Raw genomic sequence first — 19821 nt, forward strand, 5'->3', positions numbered from 1 at the left:
TAGATGTTTGTTAAGTATTAATTTAGGGAAGACATTCAACCTCACAAATCCTTTCGCTTTTGTAAATAGGAATAATATCTATCTTTTAGACCATTGTCAGAAGAAAATTACATAGAGAAGTGTTTATATATAGACTTTTTACAAAAATATGAAGTAAATATAAATGAATGAAATAATAAATGAGAAAATGTATGAAGCTAAAATATATTTATATGTTTCTCAAAAAAGTAGTAGTATGCAGAAAATTAAGAAAAACTGTTCTAATCTCATATAGCTGTTAGAGAAAAAAGGAGAAATAATATTAATCAAAACTCAGCAAGCAATACAGAACATGTAATCCTTAGAAAATATTTGTGGCAAACCATGGTAAGTATTAAAATACCTGATAAAATTCTAACTTCGGCTTCATTTCCCGTTCTTGTGCTGGCTGGGTTCCGAGCTGAGCATCGGTAGACTCCAATGTCCCCTGGTTGAAGTCGGCTGATCTGCAATGATCCAGAAGGTAAGACCACCACACGGGAGTCTCCTGGAACTGGGATGAGGTCTTGTTGATTTTTCTGCCAGTGTATTGTTGGCATGGGTTCCCCAATGACTTCACACTTGAGTAACACTGTATCTCCCATGAAGGCAGTGATAGATTCTGTCTGGGAAAGGAACCTCAGTGGTCCTAAGAAAAACACAATGAAGAAAAAATGAGTCTTTCAAATAAAGGATAATAATTATCAATATCTTGTGTTCTTTATGAGACATTATATCTTGGAATGCATACTCTCAAATTATGTTTAGTTTTTAACTTTATCACATATTGTAACATATCAGGCTTGGCAAGTAGAGTATTTGGCTAAGATATGATGACAATATTGCCACTTGTCTTTAGAAGTTTCTTCTTTAATTGTAACGTGTAGCTAACACAAAAACTCAGGTAAAATAAACAGAACAGATTAGTTTAATCTAATTTTACAAATGAGGAAATTGTGCTTTGAAAATTAAAATTCTACATGAAGGGTAATGGTGGTATTATGTGTCAATATTATTATGCAAATGGGATCTTGCTTTTTTGAATCCCAATGCACTATACTCTTCCAGTTACCTAAAATTGGACCAATGTATAAGAAGTTACCAGGATTCAAGAACTGACTATGTAGTATAATTTGGGACAGTTTCAATATAGAAAGATATTCACTTTTAATTATATAAACAGACAACAACCAATGGTAGGTTGACAGTTTAATATGAATGTTCACCAGTATTTGCTTGGTGTGGTTGCAGTATGGAAAAGAAAATCCTAAAGTTGGAGTGAGAACAGCTTGTGTTTATGGGTCACTTATAAATATGAATCATTTCATATCGTGCTTCATTTTCTGGTGTGTGCAATGAGACAACAGCTAACCGTATGACCACTCTCGTGTTCCTGTCAAATGGCATGTGAAACGGCTTGTAGAGGTAGTAGGGACAAAAGGGAAAAGAGGCTGACCACCATGGAGCAAAGCATGTTGGGCAAAGGCCTCTAGCTTGGTCCTTCACTATAGAAGGGCAGTAGATACTCTGACCTTGTCCTTATGAAGCCTTTCATGAACAAGGGTGGATCATCATCCTAGACTTTTGTCCTTGAGTATTGTCTATTATTTAGTGAGTCCAAACATGTCTGTATGAATCATATCACTATCAACCCCTGGACGTGTATTTTCTAGAGCTAAATGAACCTAACAATTTTAGTTTTTGATTCTTATTTTAGTCATCATAGAAACGTTCTTATATTTTGATTTGCCTTTAATCTTAATTATATTCTTTTCTTTTTAGATACATGTTACAATAAAATTTTATTAATTCATCTTTCTGGGCTTCATTTGATTTTACTAATTATATCTGATGCTATTGTAATGTTTATAAATTTATTTTAACTACAGCAAAATTTCCCATATCTGGAATTAAATTATGTCAAAAAAGTTTTGTTTTTTTTTTTCATCAATAATTCATCAACGACAAATTCTATTGTGATTCATTTTCCTACTACTACTTTGAACTTCAGTCTAGTAATTCCCCCAAACCTAATTTTCTTTATAAACTGATAAAAAGTAAGACTGGAACTAAAGGTCAGAGGTAAATGGACTGGGTTAAACACAATTTAACATGAGACTCAATAAGAAACATTGTAGTGATGTTTCTGGTCAAGGGAAAACTTGATGTCTACTTCAATATTAGGGTTTAGAATCACAAGATAATGGAATCAATGATGTATAAAATTATTTCAGCCCTTCATATAGAATAGGTACATGTTGCTAGAGACTACTATTGTTATATCTCTTCTTAAACTACTAAAAATCATGGAAATGTAATAGTAAGGAGATGCAATATTCTTTAATATGAATGATTAATACAAGATCACACAGGTACTTCATATTAACTTGTCCGTTGAAATGTATCCCACATACACGGGGTTGCAAAACTAACTATCTGTTGTATAAAGTTAAACCTCTGGAATTTGCATCTATGGAGCCACCTAGATCAACACTACAGAGGTATCTCCAAAGGGCACCAGCTGCTTGGGCAAGTTTACTCTTCCAATCAAAAGAACCCATCGACAGCAGAGTTAGAGCTACTCTGAGAGGTTGGGAAAATGAAAGGAACCCATTAATTTGCTCCCTGGGTCATGGATCAAAGTTTTTTTTCTAGGCCCTTAGTACAGTTTTGAATGCGTGTGGAAGAAAAAGATACAATATATTAACCTAAATATATTAATCTGCTAGTAATTAACTTTGGTATGGATTAAAAGGAAGAAATCAAAGGGTGATTGCTATAGTATAAAGAAACTACAATGAGTAAGAGCATTATTATAAGGTTTATGTCAGGAAACAAGTTTCTGACTTGTTTAATAGCATTCCTTCTTGTCTTCATTGTTAGTTTTTATCTTATAATTAAGGGAAAATAGTTACAAATAATTATATAATAATATATTATATTAAATTTATAAAATAACTATATAGTTCATTAATGTGTGTTAGAATAATATATATTAGGTAAGTTGGAAAAACATCTGCATACTTTATACATGCAGTCACGTGGTTCTATATTAGTTAAGGACATCAAACAAATTCAAAACCATTGTGTTCCATCTGATTATCGGTAATATTAAAAATTTAGCTAGCAAGTTAGTGCTAGAGCTGGGAACACAAACAAGTAATTCAAATTGATATTCAACAATTGTTTTCCTTTGTCAAACTCATCTAGCTGCCATATTAGCATAATGAGACAATGGGATTGGCTCCTAGTCTACAAACTATTGTGCTGCATTGTCCTCTGAACTGACAGTCAGGGAGCTAACAGAATTTTAAGAGACTCGGAAGGAACCTGATAGGATTCAGGGAACTCACAGATTGAGTCAGTCACCCATGTCGTTCTAAGCATCTTTAACAAACTCACTGGTCCACTAAGCTAAATTTGAGTGTCATCACCTTTCGGTCAGTTGTTGGTGTTGTATTTGATGTGACTTGTCATTCTTCACACCTCCTCAGGAAAATCATGCAACACATATTATTTAGTAAACACAACCATGGTAATTTCAGATCTTAAGAAAGAGAAACAAAACAAGAGAGAGGCCGGGCGGTGGTGGCGCACGCCTTTAATCCCAGCACTCGGGAGGCAGAGCCAGGCGGATCTCTGTGAGTTCAAGGCCAGCCTGGGCTACCAAGTGAGTTCCAGGAAAGGCGCAAAGCTACACAGAGAAACCCTGTCTCGAAAAACCAAAAAAACAAAACAAAAAAAAAAAAAAAAAAAAACAAGAGAGAGCATGCTGGGTTCAATGCTTAGTGCTAGGAGTTAGGGAGTGGATATACATTCAATTTTAAAGTTAACAGTGTAGCATAGGACATGTTCAAATAATTGATTGTGAGGATGGGAAATTATATTATGACTTTTTGTCCTTTATTTTTGTCTCTACAAAAAAAAAACCCCAAAAACTAAACAACGAACAAGTAAGTTTACAGATTTTTGTGTGGCTTGAATGACTGCTTTCAATATGAAACTAAACTTTTGCATGACATTTTCTTGTTGTAAAAGAAGGTATTATACGGTATCAATTTAGTAACATATTTTAGTTATTAAATTCACTGAAATTCATAAAAATGAAATACTATTTTTTTTCAGAAATTATTAAATACAATAATATAAAGTAAATACTTTGTGCATCAAGTGGCTATGGGATTAACTATATCTTCATGAAGATTAGTTTCCTGGTCAACAAGAGTCTGTTCAAACTCAAGAGATCACATATGATCCATTGCTACCATAGTTTCCTATCTCTATTCTTTGCTCATTCATATCCATTCCAGACATCAGAATGTTCCTAAATTGGGGAGTTCATGGTACAGCTGGTGAACATGGCTGTGTTCAAAATTTTTGGTATTATCTTATTGTCCAAATGCTGGAAAAGATTTTTACTGTGTTTTTAAAATTGCAGACACAGGAATCTAGCATAATCCCAAGTCATTTTAGACAACTATTGCAAAACAGTTCTGAACTCTGTTGAACTTGTCTGAGGCTCTAAACCTGGTCTTCTCTTGATGCTATTTCTTTAGTGCTTTCTCTAGAAAGGGATATGCTTTCCCTTAATACCTACCTGTCATAACTGTAGGCATTCTAATAGCACCAAGCATAAAAATCCCTATACTTTTTCTAGTCTCACTGAGAATCATCTTTCTACCTTAAATTTTTTATATCACTCATAATTTACAGACACTATGGCAGAGTCAGTGCATAAATCAAACCTGAAAAGTGTTTTTATGGTACTGTTATGTCATCTGTATTTTATTTCCACAGGGTATATCAAATATTTACTAACAATAAAAAATAAACATTAATATTTGCTTAGGTGCTACGTAAGTTTAAATGCTTTAAAAATGTCTGCATTTTGAAAACTGATTCTAGTTTTACATTTATCACTTTCCAAAACACCCTGGGAGCTTGGGATGTTGGGTAATACACCAAGTTTCCAGATTATCTATGGTCACTTTCCTGCTTAATCTCTTCATTAGATTGCTTTGGGTTTAGGAAAGCATCTCAATTTTAATATTACACTACTCTAAGCATCTTGAGTAGTGACTTCACTTAATTTCCACAGGTTATTTCATCCTTCTCGTATGTGAGCTAAGAATTGAACCCAGGCCTTTAGATAGGCTAGATAAGTATATTACCACTATGCTATCTTACCAGCCCATCATAATCATTTAAGTATTAGTAGCTCTACTTTACATATGGATCAACACACACACATACACACACACACACACACACACACACACACACACACACACACACACAAATCTAAAGGAGTACACTGCAATGTAAGTGTTTAAAAGAAGGTTTAGTACTGAATTATGGTTTTGAAAGTACCTTATTTCCTTAACCTAAGTGAAAACTGCTCAAGGTGAGTTTCTTCTATTTGGTAATATTCTTGATCTTCCAGTAGCAACAGAATACTGGATAAATGCCCTTGTTTAGTCAGTACAACCAACCCTCAATATTCATGAGGCTTCAACAACTGTTGATTGAAAATATTTTAATTGTATTTGTGCCAAGCATGTGCAGGCTTTTGTGTCATGTCCCCTAAGCGACATAACTATGCACAGAGCATTTACATATTATTAGATTTGATAAGTCCGTTAGACATGATTTAAAGTATATGAGAGGATGTGTTCTTGCAAAACTGACATCTTATGTAAGGATTCCAACATCTGCAGGTTTTCAATTCTACAGAGTCCTGGAATCAACTCCCCCACTCACTGAGGAACAACTCCATATTCTGCACTCAATTAAATTCTATAAACTGACTACAGTCTGGAGTGCTATCCTATCCAAAATAGCACACAAACCTATTTAGAGTACCTCAGGAAGGCATCTATCTTTATCCTTGAGAAAAGGTTGTTTCCTAAAAGGAAGTGTTGTCAAGATGCCTACCTTCACACCCAGCCTAGCCCAGGATGTTACAACAGCTTTATGTCTAGGAACACCTGGAATTGCGGAAGTGTCCCACACTAGTCTACCCACAGGTTTAGACATGTCAGGCACTACCATGTGTTAACACAAACCTAAACTTATTAGTGAGATGCTATAAAAACTAAAGCATGGTTTGTTTACATGTAGAAAAGTCAAGACATGTACCACATATGGAAGCTTTATTTTATTCCCTTTGTGCTTGAAATAATAAACACAGATACTTCTAATTCTTATTTTATAAGTGACTTTTATAGACTAAAATGTGTCTAAGCTTCAGCATCAGAAATGTTATTGATGACACCAATCCTTGTTACAGCGCATAGTAAACAGTACTGGCAACAAGAAATATAGGCCCATTTTGAGGTTGCCAAGGAAGAATGAGATGGTCATTTATTCTGATTTCCATAAAACATCCTTCTGTTATTAACTTATAGTACTTTACCACCAGAAAGATTCATGAAGAGCCTCTTTGCATGTGTGCTTTGTTAAATGTTGCTCAAGGTCTGTTATAAATCAGTAGAGTAGACTCCTTCTTTAAGCATGTACTACGTAGACAAGAAAGGCCTTGTCCTCTTTAGCTCTCTTTAACACAACACTTGTATATGTGGGAGGTACATGTGTCAATGCAGGTAATGAATCCTCTGCACAGGGACAACCAGGTGTTCCTCCAGTCTCCTTTGTACCACATCCATCGACTGCCACTAATTAGCTGTGGGGTTTATTTTATTTCCAGGGCTAATCTCTAAATTCTACACTAGAAGGACTCACTCCTAGTTTTATCTTGTCTTACAAATGGCACAATGCATGATGATTCTCCATCAAATAAAGATTTGTTAGATAAAAATTATGTTATGATTAATATAATAGTCAGTTTAGATAAGCCTCACAGGCCCTAAACATTAGGAAGTGAAGAAGGGAAATTCTGGGAAAGAACGGCTCTGTACAGTGAACCTTTTGCTCAGGCTGATTAAGTGGTTAGATCTTCAATGATAGTGAAGGGGTTGGAATGTGGCAGGCCCAGAGCCTGATTACAATTTCTCTTTAATGCCTTTGGTAGCCATTCCTTGATGACCTCTGTGTCCAACCCAACACCCTTGTCACTCACAGGTAAATGCTTTAACTAAGAAAACTCTAGTTTCCACCAACTAAAAGGCTAAGATTGCCATCATAGAGCATCTTAGCTGAGAGTTCCTTGCTTTGCTGTAGCAAATGTTTCCAACAATGTGTTTAAAAAATACCTCTATTATTTATGGCCTTCATCATCGTTCTGTAACATAAAATCGCCACTAAACTGCTATCATGTGGGAACAAGGAATTTGAGGTAAGCTGAATTGGCATTCCTGGGCTACGGACTCTCATTTGCTCCAAATTAAACCTCCTAATCCCCTTTAGGGTGAGAGTTGTGGTTTTGTAACCATTAGGAACAATAGCAGTGTCTGGGTGGGGGCAGCTTACTGCGAGAACAGTGGTTTCCTCACAGGAAAGGGTTAAAGGATAGAAGCCAGTACACAAACCCAAGCCCGCCTGTACGTACAGCCTTTCACATGGAAAGAGACTGCCTGTGTGAAAACTAGGAGATGATGCCTGACAGGCCTGAAAAACTCTCGTTTTAGTCTCATAAACTTCCTTGAGGACCAGCATATATTTTAAGTGGAATTTACCCATCTCTTGCAAATCACTGTCCCTAGGAAGTTATCAGATCCTTCCTGGCTAGCCACATCCCAGTCAAGCCAGCCTGGGCAAGTGATATGTCCATCAATCTCCCTCAAGACAATACATATTTTTTTCACTGGCTACATCCAACCAACAAGTTGTTTCCAGGGCAGTGGAAATGTTAATAGCCAAAGCGCCAAACATTTTTCTTTTGAGCTTTTCTTTTGTGATGTTAAAAAGCGGGGCGGCGGGGGGGGGGGGGGTGTGTGTGTTAAAAAACAAAAATCACCATGGCAATGAATGGAAAGCTGCTAAATCTGTAGGGAAATGTTAGGCTCTCAGAATTAAAATAAGGAGAACAATAGTCCATCCCCAGCCTTCCACCCATGAAGGCCGCACCACCACCACGGAGACTCTGAGAAATTTTCCATCAGAACCAGACAGTCAGGAAGTTGCACTAGCTTAGACAGATATTTTACTTTATTCAAATCTAAACTACTTTGGATTTCAAGTAAAAGTGAAAATAAAGCATTTCACAGTCCAGATTTATGTATGCAGGGGCTCACCGCCCCAAGGGAGGTCTCTCATCCACCCACACACACCCGGAACAGGCCTACTCCTTTCTTTAAATTCTAATCTGGAAATGACATATTCTTCTGATTTGCCCTCTAGCCTCCTTGGCAGACTATCGAGATCCACATCTTCTCCTATAGAAGTCTAATTATTAAGTAATTAAAGTTCATTTCATAAAGAGACTTATCAACTGGGAGACAGACCTCGTGGTTGGAAATATGCTTTGCTTTTGAATATTCAGTAATGCAGTAATGCTCTGCAATCACCAGAGGAGAGGGGCTGTAAACACTGTTTGCTCTAAATTGAAGACTGAAGGTTATATCCCCTCTAAGAAGGACCGTGTTTGCCGCTACTTAATTGTCACTTAGCTGAAGGGTGGAGAAAAGAGATGTTCTCTAAATGGAGTCCTTGTCTGAAGGAAGTGAAGAGCAATAAAGCATCTTCATGGAATTTCTTAGACTGTCCTCTGTCTCCACTTTCCTTGTCATTATTGGGGGTTGTTCTCTAGTCCATTCTGGTGTCTTTCCATCTCCTTCTCTCCCCTCCTCTCTCTCTCTGTCTATCTCTTTGCCTCTGTCTCTCTGTCTCATTCTCTCCCCCTCCCTTTCTCCCTCCCTTCCACTTGTATTGGCAAAAGGACAGACTCCTACGTAGTTGAGCAAACGCTGGAATGTGGATTTACAAAGTAAATCCAGGAAACCTGCTTGTTCCAGGCACCATCCACCACATGTTATTTTGTCATATTAGTTGAACCACCTGCAGATGCAATAGAGGCTATACAAAATGGAAAGGAAAAGAGCAGGGACAAAATATACACACACTGCTAGCTGATAAGCCAGCTCTGCAGTTTTATTCTCATGAAGGAACTCTTTCTCAAAGCCAAACAACAATCAAGGAAAACACCAAATCTTTCTTGGAAATCACCTGTTGGGTTTGTTGCATGTAACATACTCTGAGGAGCTGACACAGTGCCATTTTTGGAGCAATTGATGAGATACATGACTTTGAAGCAGGTGGTGATTGGGAGACTCCTGCATCCCCATGACCAAAATGCACCGTTGAGGCTGCTACTTCAAAGCTCACTTTGCAGTACTGCTAGATTCTCTCTTAGTTGACCTGCAAATCCAGAGTTTGAACTCTAGATTCTTCAGTCTGTGCTGTGCTGATTCATAGCACCAGCACTGTAGTAATAATGAGGACAGAACACTCACTCTGGAAGGATAGGTTCTATAAAGCTACACAGGAGAAGCCAGCAACTTCAGAGATGGATTCCAGGACCCACCTACTCTGCCCTGGAGGGAGTTACCGGGCATGAACTATACCTGTGTGCTAAATGGTCCTCCTCCTTCTGATTTCATTATCTGCCATCAGACAAGACTGAGTTGTGCATGGCCCTTCCAAGTCTTTCACTAACTTTATCACAAGGAAGCTCTGGGGAGGCTTGGCTAGTAGCACTTTAATAACTTCCCTTTCATACATCCAAGGTACTATAGAACATCTATTTCCAGCATGAGATTAAATAAGGAAGAGTTTTCCAACTCTCCCACCAACTTATGCAGTTATATCTTCCAAGATATAGATCTTTCATAAAATATGATGAAATTGTATAGAATATCAATGCCATTATTCTGTGTTAAAGTTAGCATAGATTGCTTCTCAGGTGAATCTAAGAAATAATCATGCAGAGTGGTAACCGGCTCTAAGATTAGCTGGGCAGACATTGTCTTTGATTGTTGGAATTGGTCATTTGCCTTCATATATGTGTGAAGACAAATGGCAACTCATAATTGTAATATAAATCAGATATTTGACTGACTAACATGTTATTCAAAAGGAAAACTATTGAGGAAAAGGCTTTATAAATCAAAAATATAAACACAAGCAACATCTATATAGTAATTTGCTGTGAGATGTCTTTCTGTACACTATGAATATGTGTTGCTATGATTGCTTAATAAAGAAGCTGCTCTGGCCTATGGCAGGTCAGGTTATAGCCAGGCAGGAAATCCAGGAGAGAGACAGGAGGAGGAAGGACAGAGTCAGGAGTTACCAGCCAGACACAGAGGAAGCAAGATGACAAGGCAGAACTGAGAAAAGGTACCAAGCCACGTGGCTAAACATAAATAAGAATTATGGATTAATTTAAGTGTAGGAGCTAGTCAGTAATAAGCTTGAGCTAATGGCCGAGCAGTTATAATTAATATAATCTTCTGAGTGATTATATATTATAAGCAGGACATGAGACTGCAGGGCCGGGCAGGACACAAGAAAACCTCTGGCTATATTAATTTAGTCTACCAATATTATAAACCATTTTATAATGAAAACTAGACCAATAAATATGTAAATTGATGTCACTTTGAAAATTAATTTGGCAGTACAACAATTTAACCAAAAATAATTACTTCTAGGAGTCTACCCATAAGTATGTAAAAAAAAAAATTAAGAATACAAAAGTATTTTGTTCAATGTGAAAATTAGAGAACGGATTAACTATACCACTGCTAATTGGTTAAACAAATTGCAGTATATTCACTGGACATAGTGTTAGAAAACCAATGAAAATTAAGACAATAAACATTTTTTGGTCACATTTAGAGAGAATCTTTCACTCTGTAATAAACTGGCCTCCTGATTCTCAATTGCTAGGATTACAGGAATATTCTCATAACCAGGCAAACATATTTTTAATGAAGGAAATATATTTACATGATTCTTAAAACAAGCTTATCTTTAAGAAAAAGAGAGCGAACAGCAAACAGTTACAGCATTCCATTAGTCACATTATTCAGTGCAATCTGTAAGCAAGTTTTTATGAACATACCTAAGATGTTTCCCTCAACAGGCTTTGACAATAACTTCACTTTTATTCTCAGCTTTATGTTAAAATTCTTATTACAAAGGCTGAGAGTAATGATTTTTTTTTTTTTTTTTTTTTTTGAAATCAAACCTGCAGCTAAAACTGTCTATCAAGCTTATATTCTACTGTGCAGGGAGCAGGGAGATCGACTATGAATGTGGCTGATGCCTATGGGAACTTCTTGAAAGTGTGTCTATACAATGGAAAACACCATCAGATCATCAAAATAAGAGAAAAATAAGCTCTTAACATTTGTATTGCACTTCAGTCCACATCTTGTTAGTGTCAATATCTTGCTTCTGCTTTAGACATCTTAACCTAGCAAAGACCCCTAAGCAATACCAATTGCACTAACTCATGGGCATTTCCTCTTGTACACTGTTAAGATTTGTCACTCAAATTGGTTTAATAAAATGCTGATGGGTCAGTAGCCAGACAGGAAGTTAGGTGGTTCAATCAAACTAAGGACTGGGATGAATAAGGCCGGAGTCGAGAGAGACAAAAGGAGCCGCCAGAAAAGCAAGATGCCAGAGGACTAGTAAAGCCATGGACCATGAGGCAATACATAGATTAATAAAAATGGTTAATTTAAATGTAAGAGCTAGTTAATAGTAAGCCTGAGCTAACGGCCAAGCATTTTATATTAATATAAGCTTTTGTGTGTTAATTTGGGACAGAGTGCTAGGGATGGACAGAAAACTCTGCCTCCATTTATACCAGATCATTTGCTTCATTCATTCAATCATTAGTTCATTTAATTATTCATTCAATGTGATCACTAGATTTCTATTGAGACTTGGACCTCCAGACATTTGGCCAGTACATGCCTTAGGTGTGTTATTCAGGGTGTTTCAGCATGAAGATGATATTTTTTTTTGACAATGAGAACAAATATTTACTCCTACATCTCTATATCTGGTACACTATTCATTAAAATACTATAGACTTTTTTATCATTCTTTTTATATTTCATAATCCCTTAAGGTAAAGACCATTTTCAAAGAGGTTTAAACCTAGCAATTTAAGTAACTTAAAAAAAACTCATTCTGATCTGTTCTTCTACGAACTTCACAAAACAAAACAACAACAAAAACCATGACGTTCATTAGAAGATATTTTAATATACAAATTGAATAAGGGAATATGTCTTCCACTTAGAGCCCATCAGAGGTCTGTGTATGGTAGTAGCAGGAGAAGGCAAAGAACATCTTTTTCTGTGCCTAGATACCCTAGTTGGAACACTGGTCTTTTTCCTGACTTTGAACTCAGAATTGGGTGAGAACTGACATCATTCATCCTCCTGCTCCTTTAAACTTTAGATTCAAGCATAAAGAAAAACACCATGTTTCCTGGGTTTTGACCTTGTCAACTGCAGACCTTAGGATTTCTTAACCTTCATAGCTATATGTGGTGATTTCTTACGTTAAATCCTTTCCTTGAATCACCAGACAGACAGACAGGAAAGTATAGATTTGACATTCCCCAAATAAGAAAATTTCATATCAAAATAAAAAAAAATGTCAGAACACTGACATACATCAATATGTAAATAAATGACACAATGTTTCATGAATAAAATTATTAAAAATATTGTGTGATTAGAACTCATAACTATGTGCACGAAGTATTTGAGTATGAGAGGAGAGAAATCACACGTGGCATGTTTTCAGAGTGAAACAATGACAAAGCTCCAACAATAACAAAGCCTACAAGATGGAAAACGTATCAAGAAATTTAGGAATCAGTTCCCAAGGTTGTCTGAACAAGAATCTACACTGTGAAGATTGTTCTAAATTTTAATTGAGCTTCTACCACCCAAACAACAGCATCACACTTTCCTAATTAGACTTCAGACTCACTCAACAGGATTTGTCAGTATGATAAACCCAGACAACTATCATGACTGACAAGGTCATGAACCTCCTACTACCATTTTCCTAAACCAGTATAATTTGAATTGCGTTTAAATACTTATCCTAATACCTACACACAAGTGTGGCTCTTACTCCTCATCTAAGAAGTCTCTTTTGGAAGCAGATGGACACAGCTCTAAAAAATAAACACTAGTTAAAATACAGACAAGGAATTTTCCAACCTTACATGACCTATTCAATGTAAATCTATACCTAAATTTCAGGGAACATCATAGAAGATGAGGTGGAAAGATTGTAAGAGTCAGGAGACCATGATATCTACCAAGAGATGGCTTCTGTATTATGACAGAGAAGATGCACCCATGAAATCTCAACAACCTGGAGGAGAAAGCAACAGTCTTCTCCAGGGACAAACCCTTGACAAATTTTCCCATCCCAAATGGTCATCTTAAGCACATATACAGAAGATCAACACTAAATGGACTCAGCTCTATCTATCTATCTATCTATCTATCTATCTATCTATCTATCTATCTATCTATCTGCATATATATATACATATGGATATATACACATATGGATACACACACATATATGTATATATATATGTATATACAGAGAGAGAGAGAGACAGAGAGAGAGAGAGAGAGAGAGAGAGAGAGAGAGAGAGAGAGAGAAGAGAACAATAATTTGAGAGAAAGGAGGAAGTAGGTAGGACATCAGAGAAATTAAAATTTTAAACGTATAATCAAAAAGTGATGAGACTATTATAGGTACTATACAAGATCAGATAATATAAGGTAGAATGTTTAAAAAACTATGTCTCCACTGATAGTTCTGGTAACACTTTCCCTCTAAGTTAATTTCATAGGACCACCTGCCTCTCAATATGTTTTTCCAGTCAAAGCAAATACCTGAGTCCTATTCAGGATTTGTAGACAGAGTCAAGTAAAAGTGCAACCCAAGTTTGACAAGTTTTCAGTGGAAGCAGGTAGCAGGGAGAGTAGTATCAGCTCAAAATATTTATTTTAGCATGTAATTCATAGGGTTAAAAAGTCTGAGGTTACTTCCAGGTTTTAAAAGCCCACCAATCCCTGACCTCAAAAACCCACCAATCCCTTAGCTCACCTCAAACTCAGGACTTGAAATCCTATCCAACCCACCCTTGAAATCTCTACCCTGGAAATCTCTGCCCCCTCCTCCAATCCCTATATAAAGCCTGCTTCCCACTTAGTTCTTCATTGTGTCTTGCCTGAATAGAGGCAGCCACCCTCTTGTGTCTTTCCCAATAAATATCTTGTGTGAGGTTTGTTATACAGTGTGACTTTGTGATATTCCTTGGCTCCCGACTGCCAGGATACCTTTCCCTTCAGACCTGCAACACTTACATTGGGGACACCTTTCCCTTCAGAGCCGGTACACTTACATAATTCATTATAGTTAGCTCGATAACACCTAAGATGCACATCATAGATATAAAAATGAAAATCACTTTTTCCCCTCTCATAATTTTGATATATTTTTCACATCTCACAAATTTCATTTTATGAAAAGTGAAACAAAACCCCCGTGTAAATAATAATTTAAATTCTATACTTCTAGTAAATCTGTAAGTTAAATTTTGATTTGTAAATACCCACTTGGGGAAGCAGGCCACTAGTAAAATGCATTTGCATGTTGTGTCTTTGCACAACCACATCCATAAGGATAATTAAAATGATTCTGTTTACCACATGTCTTGTGTGTATGTGAGGGCAAGGGTTGTGTATATGCTCACACTTGTCACGCATTCGCACTAGTGTGGTTGAGAATGCACGGACCCTTGGAACAGATAGAGGTATGAAAGCATGATGCCAGAGTCCTCTGTCACTCTTCTTGCCTCACTGACTTTGGACAGGTTAGTCAGTGAGCTCTCAGGATCAGCCCTTGTCTACCCCATAAAGGCTGTTTTATAGGTGTGGTATTTACCATCCCTCGTACCTCCCAGAATCATTTGGAAGTAAAAGAATGTCAGGAAGTTGGAAAAGAGTAAATCACCCTGTCGGACAACCTCTCAGTTTTGAGTTCATTGTCCTGGGCCCAAGTGCACCATATGATACTAGTGTATGGAAATTGATGGAGTGTGGGCACACCTATCCGGGAAGTCTGTTATATTTGTCTGCTGCTTCTAAGAGAGAGCAAAAGTGGGCTGCAGTTCTGTTTGGCAAAAACTGAATCATAGGATCACAATGGAAGAATCTAAGACTGGTCAGGAGTCTTATGAAAAGAAAGGAGTCAATAAATATCCCAAAAATCCAAAAACTGACAAACTTGAGTTAATATGAATAACTATATCATTGAATGAAATTATGAATAATTAACTGTCATTTATTGTGACTTCACATTATTTTAGGGTAGCGTTCTGTGATTAATTGACTCTTGAGGTACGACATTAGCCCTCAAGGAGTAACTAAATTATTGCTATTTTAATATCTTAGCTTTTCAACAAAGACAAAATCAATCATGTAAGTTTTTAAACCAGTTTTCTTTGTGCCAATTTTTGCCAAGTTATTGAAAATCACTTTCAATAAAATCTTTCTCTTTTTGAAGAAAACTCTATGTATTTAGTCTTCTCCTGGCCTCAGCAGTTGAGGACTTAAGAGTCTCCAGAATGATTTATAGACACTTCTACATCAGAATGGCATCTGAGACACATTGATAATTGATTGTAATCTTAGCTTTTCCTTTGGGGAATTTTGCTAGTGAACTGATTATTATATCTAGAACTATCTATTAAGATGGCAGCAGAGTTCATCAATCTGAGAACATGCTGAGTGATGTGAGACATACATCTTTAAGCTGATGTTTTACCCACATATTTAAAAAACTTCTAAGTCCAAATACTAAGTTCGCATTTGAGGATGTCAAAACACTCTGAAAATCACAGAGTTATTTCCTTAATTTTTTATGTGTTATATACTATACTTGCTGACTTGTGTTTGGGTTTTTGATATTTTCCAATCCTTATCTTCCATAACTCTCTATTAATAATCATGCCCTACTTTAGCAACATGATTTCTCATCTACCTGGCCAGTTTTATTTATTCTCTCACCCCTCTGCTAGACTACTTACTGTTTCTTGTCTCACGAGGAAAGGGTTTTTCATGGGTTTGATTAATGTTAGTCCTCAGGTACTATTCTGTCATGGGCAATCAACCAGTACTTTCTGAGAATACAGCCAATATATCTGAATTAATAGCATCTTCCTAGACACAGAGCAAATATTTTCTCTTTTGTCTCTGATACTTCAGAATTTACTAGCATTTGCATCATTTAGTAATTGCTAGAGACTCACTGTCGAGTTAGGGTTTCTGTTGCTGCAACAAAACACCATGACCAAAATCCACGTTGAGGAGGAAAATGTTTATGGGGCTTAAACTTCCACATTGTAGTCTATCACTGAATGAATCTAGGTCAAGAACTCAAACAGGGTAGAGACCTGGAGCTGATGTAGAGGCCATGGAGGGGTATTGCTTACTGCCTTGCTCCCCATGGCTTGTTCAGCCTACTTTGATATAGAAGATAGAACCACCAGACCAAGGATGGTACCATCCACATTGAGGGTGTGCTCTTCCTCATCAATCACTAAGAAAACATTCTACAGGCTGGCCCAGAGCCCAGTTTTATGGAGATATTTTCTCTGTAGGGTTTGCTCCTCTTGACTATAGTTTATGTCAAATTGGCATAGATTTAGCCAGCACACTCACTGATATGGTGACCACACTTTCCTGCATTCTGTGTTTTCTCCATTGCAAATCATCATGCTCAAGGAAAGGATGCCTTGCTCTATATTTCTGTGAAAATTCACAGTGTCTTACATAGCAAAGACATCAAAGATATCCTTTTGAAAAAAATTATCGCCGGGCGGTGGTGGTGCACGCCTTTAATCCCAGCACTCGGGAGGCAGAGCCAGGCGGATCTCTGTGAGTTCGAGGCCAGCCTGGACTACCCAGTGAGTCCCAGGAAAGGCGCAAAGCTACACAGAGAAACCCTGTCTCGAAAAACCAAAAAAAAAAAAAAAAAAGAAAAGAAAAGAAAAAAGAAAAAAATTATCACTCTAAGGAGTAATTGTTTTTGTTTGGCCCATTTAAACAAAGGACCATCTGGTAAGGAAACTTAAAGGTAATCTGCTTTGTTTAATTCATCTTTTAGTTGTATTGATGGGTTCTTTTTATTGCAGTATATTTTTGGTAGTGTCAATTTGCAGAAATTTGGAATTCCTGTAATAACATAAACCATGTGGAGTTTGGTGAGGACAGAAATTGAATAAACGAGATATATAATATATTTCACATGTTTTTCAGTGATCTTTGATTCTGGAAAATAGGGCTTAGTTATTAATATAAATTTTGCATATCAATCCTTCTTTCACTTGATAGTGTTCATATCAGTGTCTCTATATCTTTCCAAAATAATTTCATAAATTCATTGAAGGTGAGAAATCTTGAGTTGCTTGTTCTTTCTATTGCCTAACCCAGAACCTGGACAGTTAGAGACTCAATGGTAATTGCGTGATAGTTTACTAAAAATTCAATCTTTCGTCTATACTCTTCCTCCAACTAGTCTATCCTCCAATAATCATCTACCATAATTTCTTGAATTTAATGATTGATTTATGAAACATGTAGAAAGATAAAAAAATGTTACATGATTTATCAATTTAAGGAGAAAAGAGTATGTCTGGAGTTGGAGCTTTGTTGAAAGAGTACTTATTCAGTGTCCATGAAGTCCTGTGTCCAGCACTGTGATTTTAGCCATTGAGAAACAATGGCCAGAGGATAGCAAGTTCAGAGTCATCCACAAGTAGATCAGTAAGTTCCAGGCCAAAGGCAAGTCAGGTATACAATGGCTCATGAGCCTCAAAGCAAAGAAACAAAAAGCTGGAAGAGGCTTTAGACATCACATGCACCCAATAATCTCATTTTGTAGAAAAACATGTATTAATATAAAAACCAATGCTTTTAACCCCAGTTCTAATTCATGATTGCAAAGCTTATAGATTGGAGGTATTCTACAATAGTTTTCTAATAAATATGATTAAGAAATATGATTGCATGTATATATATGTGTGTGTGTGTGTGTGTGTGTGTTACAGACAGTGAGAAGCATGTAGGTGTATATGTATGCAATTCTCATAAAATATGCATATATATGAATAGCAGTATTTTGTTTTTTAGATTATAGTAGTAAAATCTTTCCCTTCCCCTTTCTTTCTTTCTCTCTTTTTTAAATCACTTAGATTTAATCATTGGAAGCAAACTAAATGGAAAGCTTACAATAGAGAAGAGATACGTATCAGTGCTTTCTGCAAACTGAGATGGGACAGACTGGGGGCTGCCCCTCAACTTGATCCTTTGCAAACAAAGATGTCCACAGTGTTCCTGGAACTCTGGCTCCCCCTTCCCTTTTCATCCTCCATCTCTTCCCATATACTTTTTCCTTCACTCTTTCAAATTCATGGCCTTCTTTTTCATTAATTATGTTTCCAGACATACATGTACATATGCATATATTCCTAAACATATAAGTATACTCTCCTCTGCCTATATGATATTACTTGAATGTACATGTTTTCAGGGATGACCATTTGGTAGTAGATAATCAATTTGTGTTCTTTTCCCTTTTCTACTGCTCCTGCTCTCAGCATTCTTTGCTTACTAGTCGATCTTTGAGTAGTGTTGAGGCTTGAGAGAATTCCCACTCCTGCATTGGCATGTCTTTTGGTATATGTGTTTGTTCTCTTTGGGTTTGTGTATGTAGAACATATTTATATTACATATATTCTTTCAAAGTTATATGTTTAGCTGTCAGAGCCATTAGGGAATGCCCTGGGGAAGTCACACTCTTATCAGTGCATTTGTATGTAGCTTTTAAAAGTAATTTTAGGCTAAGTCACTGAAAGGATTAACGAAAGTCTCAGTTGTTGTTCCCTTTTTAGTGTTTTTTTTTTCAGCGAGTTTAATCAGAACTTATATCTAAAAATAAGCTGCCTCAGTTCTTTCCTTTAAAGAAACGGTAATAGGTTTGCAAATCTTGAGCCTATCCACAACAGGTTGTTTAATGATTCAAACCCATCAGAGATGACGCCTTATTATTCACACCAAGCTGAACTGCTAATTTTCAGAGATAAATGCACCTGTGGAAAAGAAATCATATCTTTAAATTATATTATCCAGCAACAAGACCACATACTGTTTTGTCCTTGTTGTTAATACAGAAATCAGAGGGTGTAAATCTCTTCATCTTCCTGTCAGCAGTTCTGGCCAGGGTGTTAATGGCCTGCAGCCCAGAAGTTGCATAGGCTTCTAGCCAATCAGCAGTGAAACCGTTTAATTGGCATTTCAAACAGGAAGAACAGAGGTAGCGGGTGGGAGGGGGCTCAATGCTAATGCATTTAGATGAAAAGATATTTTCAAATCTCCAATTAAAACAAGAGATCTTAACCCTTTGAGATACAAAGTGGGTTAAAGAGAGTCATTTCATTTATGAAGTGAGAAAGACTAATTTTACGATTGAAAGTACATTATCAATTTCTTAAGAGATGTCTTTCCAAAAGAATAAACCCAACTTCCCTCTGCGAAGAAGAAAGTAGTCTTGTTTCTCCAACAAGAATAAGAGAGGCATCCTGCATAGAAACAAAACAGGCCAGCTGTTTTAACAAGTCCCCAGATATTAGCACAACTAAAGCCAAGTTAGAGGTACCATTCTGACCTTAAAACATAGCACATAGGCCCCAACATTTATCAAAATGGGAACAAACACCTAATCCATCAAAGACCTACTCTATAATTCCAATAAAGTCCCTGAATTGACTAACCTTGCTTTTTGGCT

General features: G+C 36.6%; 1 protein-coding gene across 1 annotated transcript in view; it reads right to left on the minus strand.

Moving 5' to 3' along the window:
• Nucleotides 1–19821, minus strand: part of Dcc (DCC netrin 1 receptor) — a 722447-nt gene that overhangs the window by 588318 nt on the left and 114308 nt on the right. The window contains exon 3 of the mRNA XM_059246128.1: nucleotides 383–667. Within this exon, the coding sequence (XP_059102111.1) occupies nucleotides 383–667 (285 nt within the window). The remainder of the gene's footprint in view (nucleotides 1–382; nucleotides 668–19821) is intronic.

Source organism: Peromyscus eremicus, chromosome 19 (assembly GCF_949786415.1).
Source record: "Peromyscus eremicus chromosome 19, PerEre_H2_v1, whole genome shotgun sequence".
In the NCBI taxonomy this organism is placed as follows: Eukaryota; Metazoa; Chordata; class Mammalia; order Rodentia; family Cricetidae; genus Peromyscus; species Peromyscus eremicus.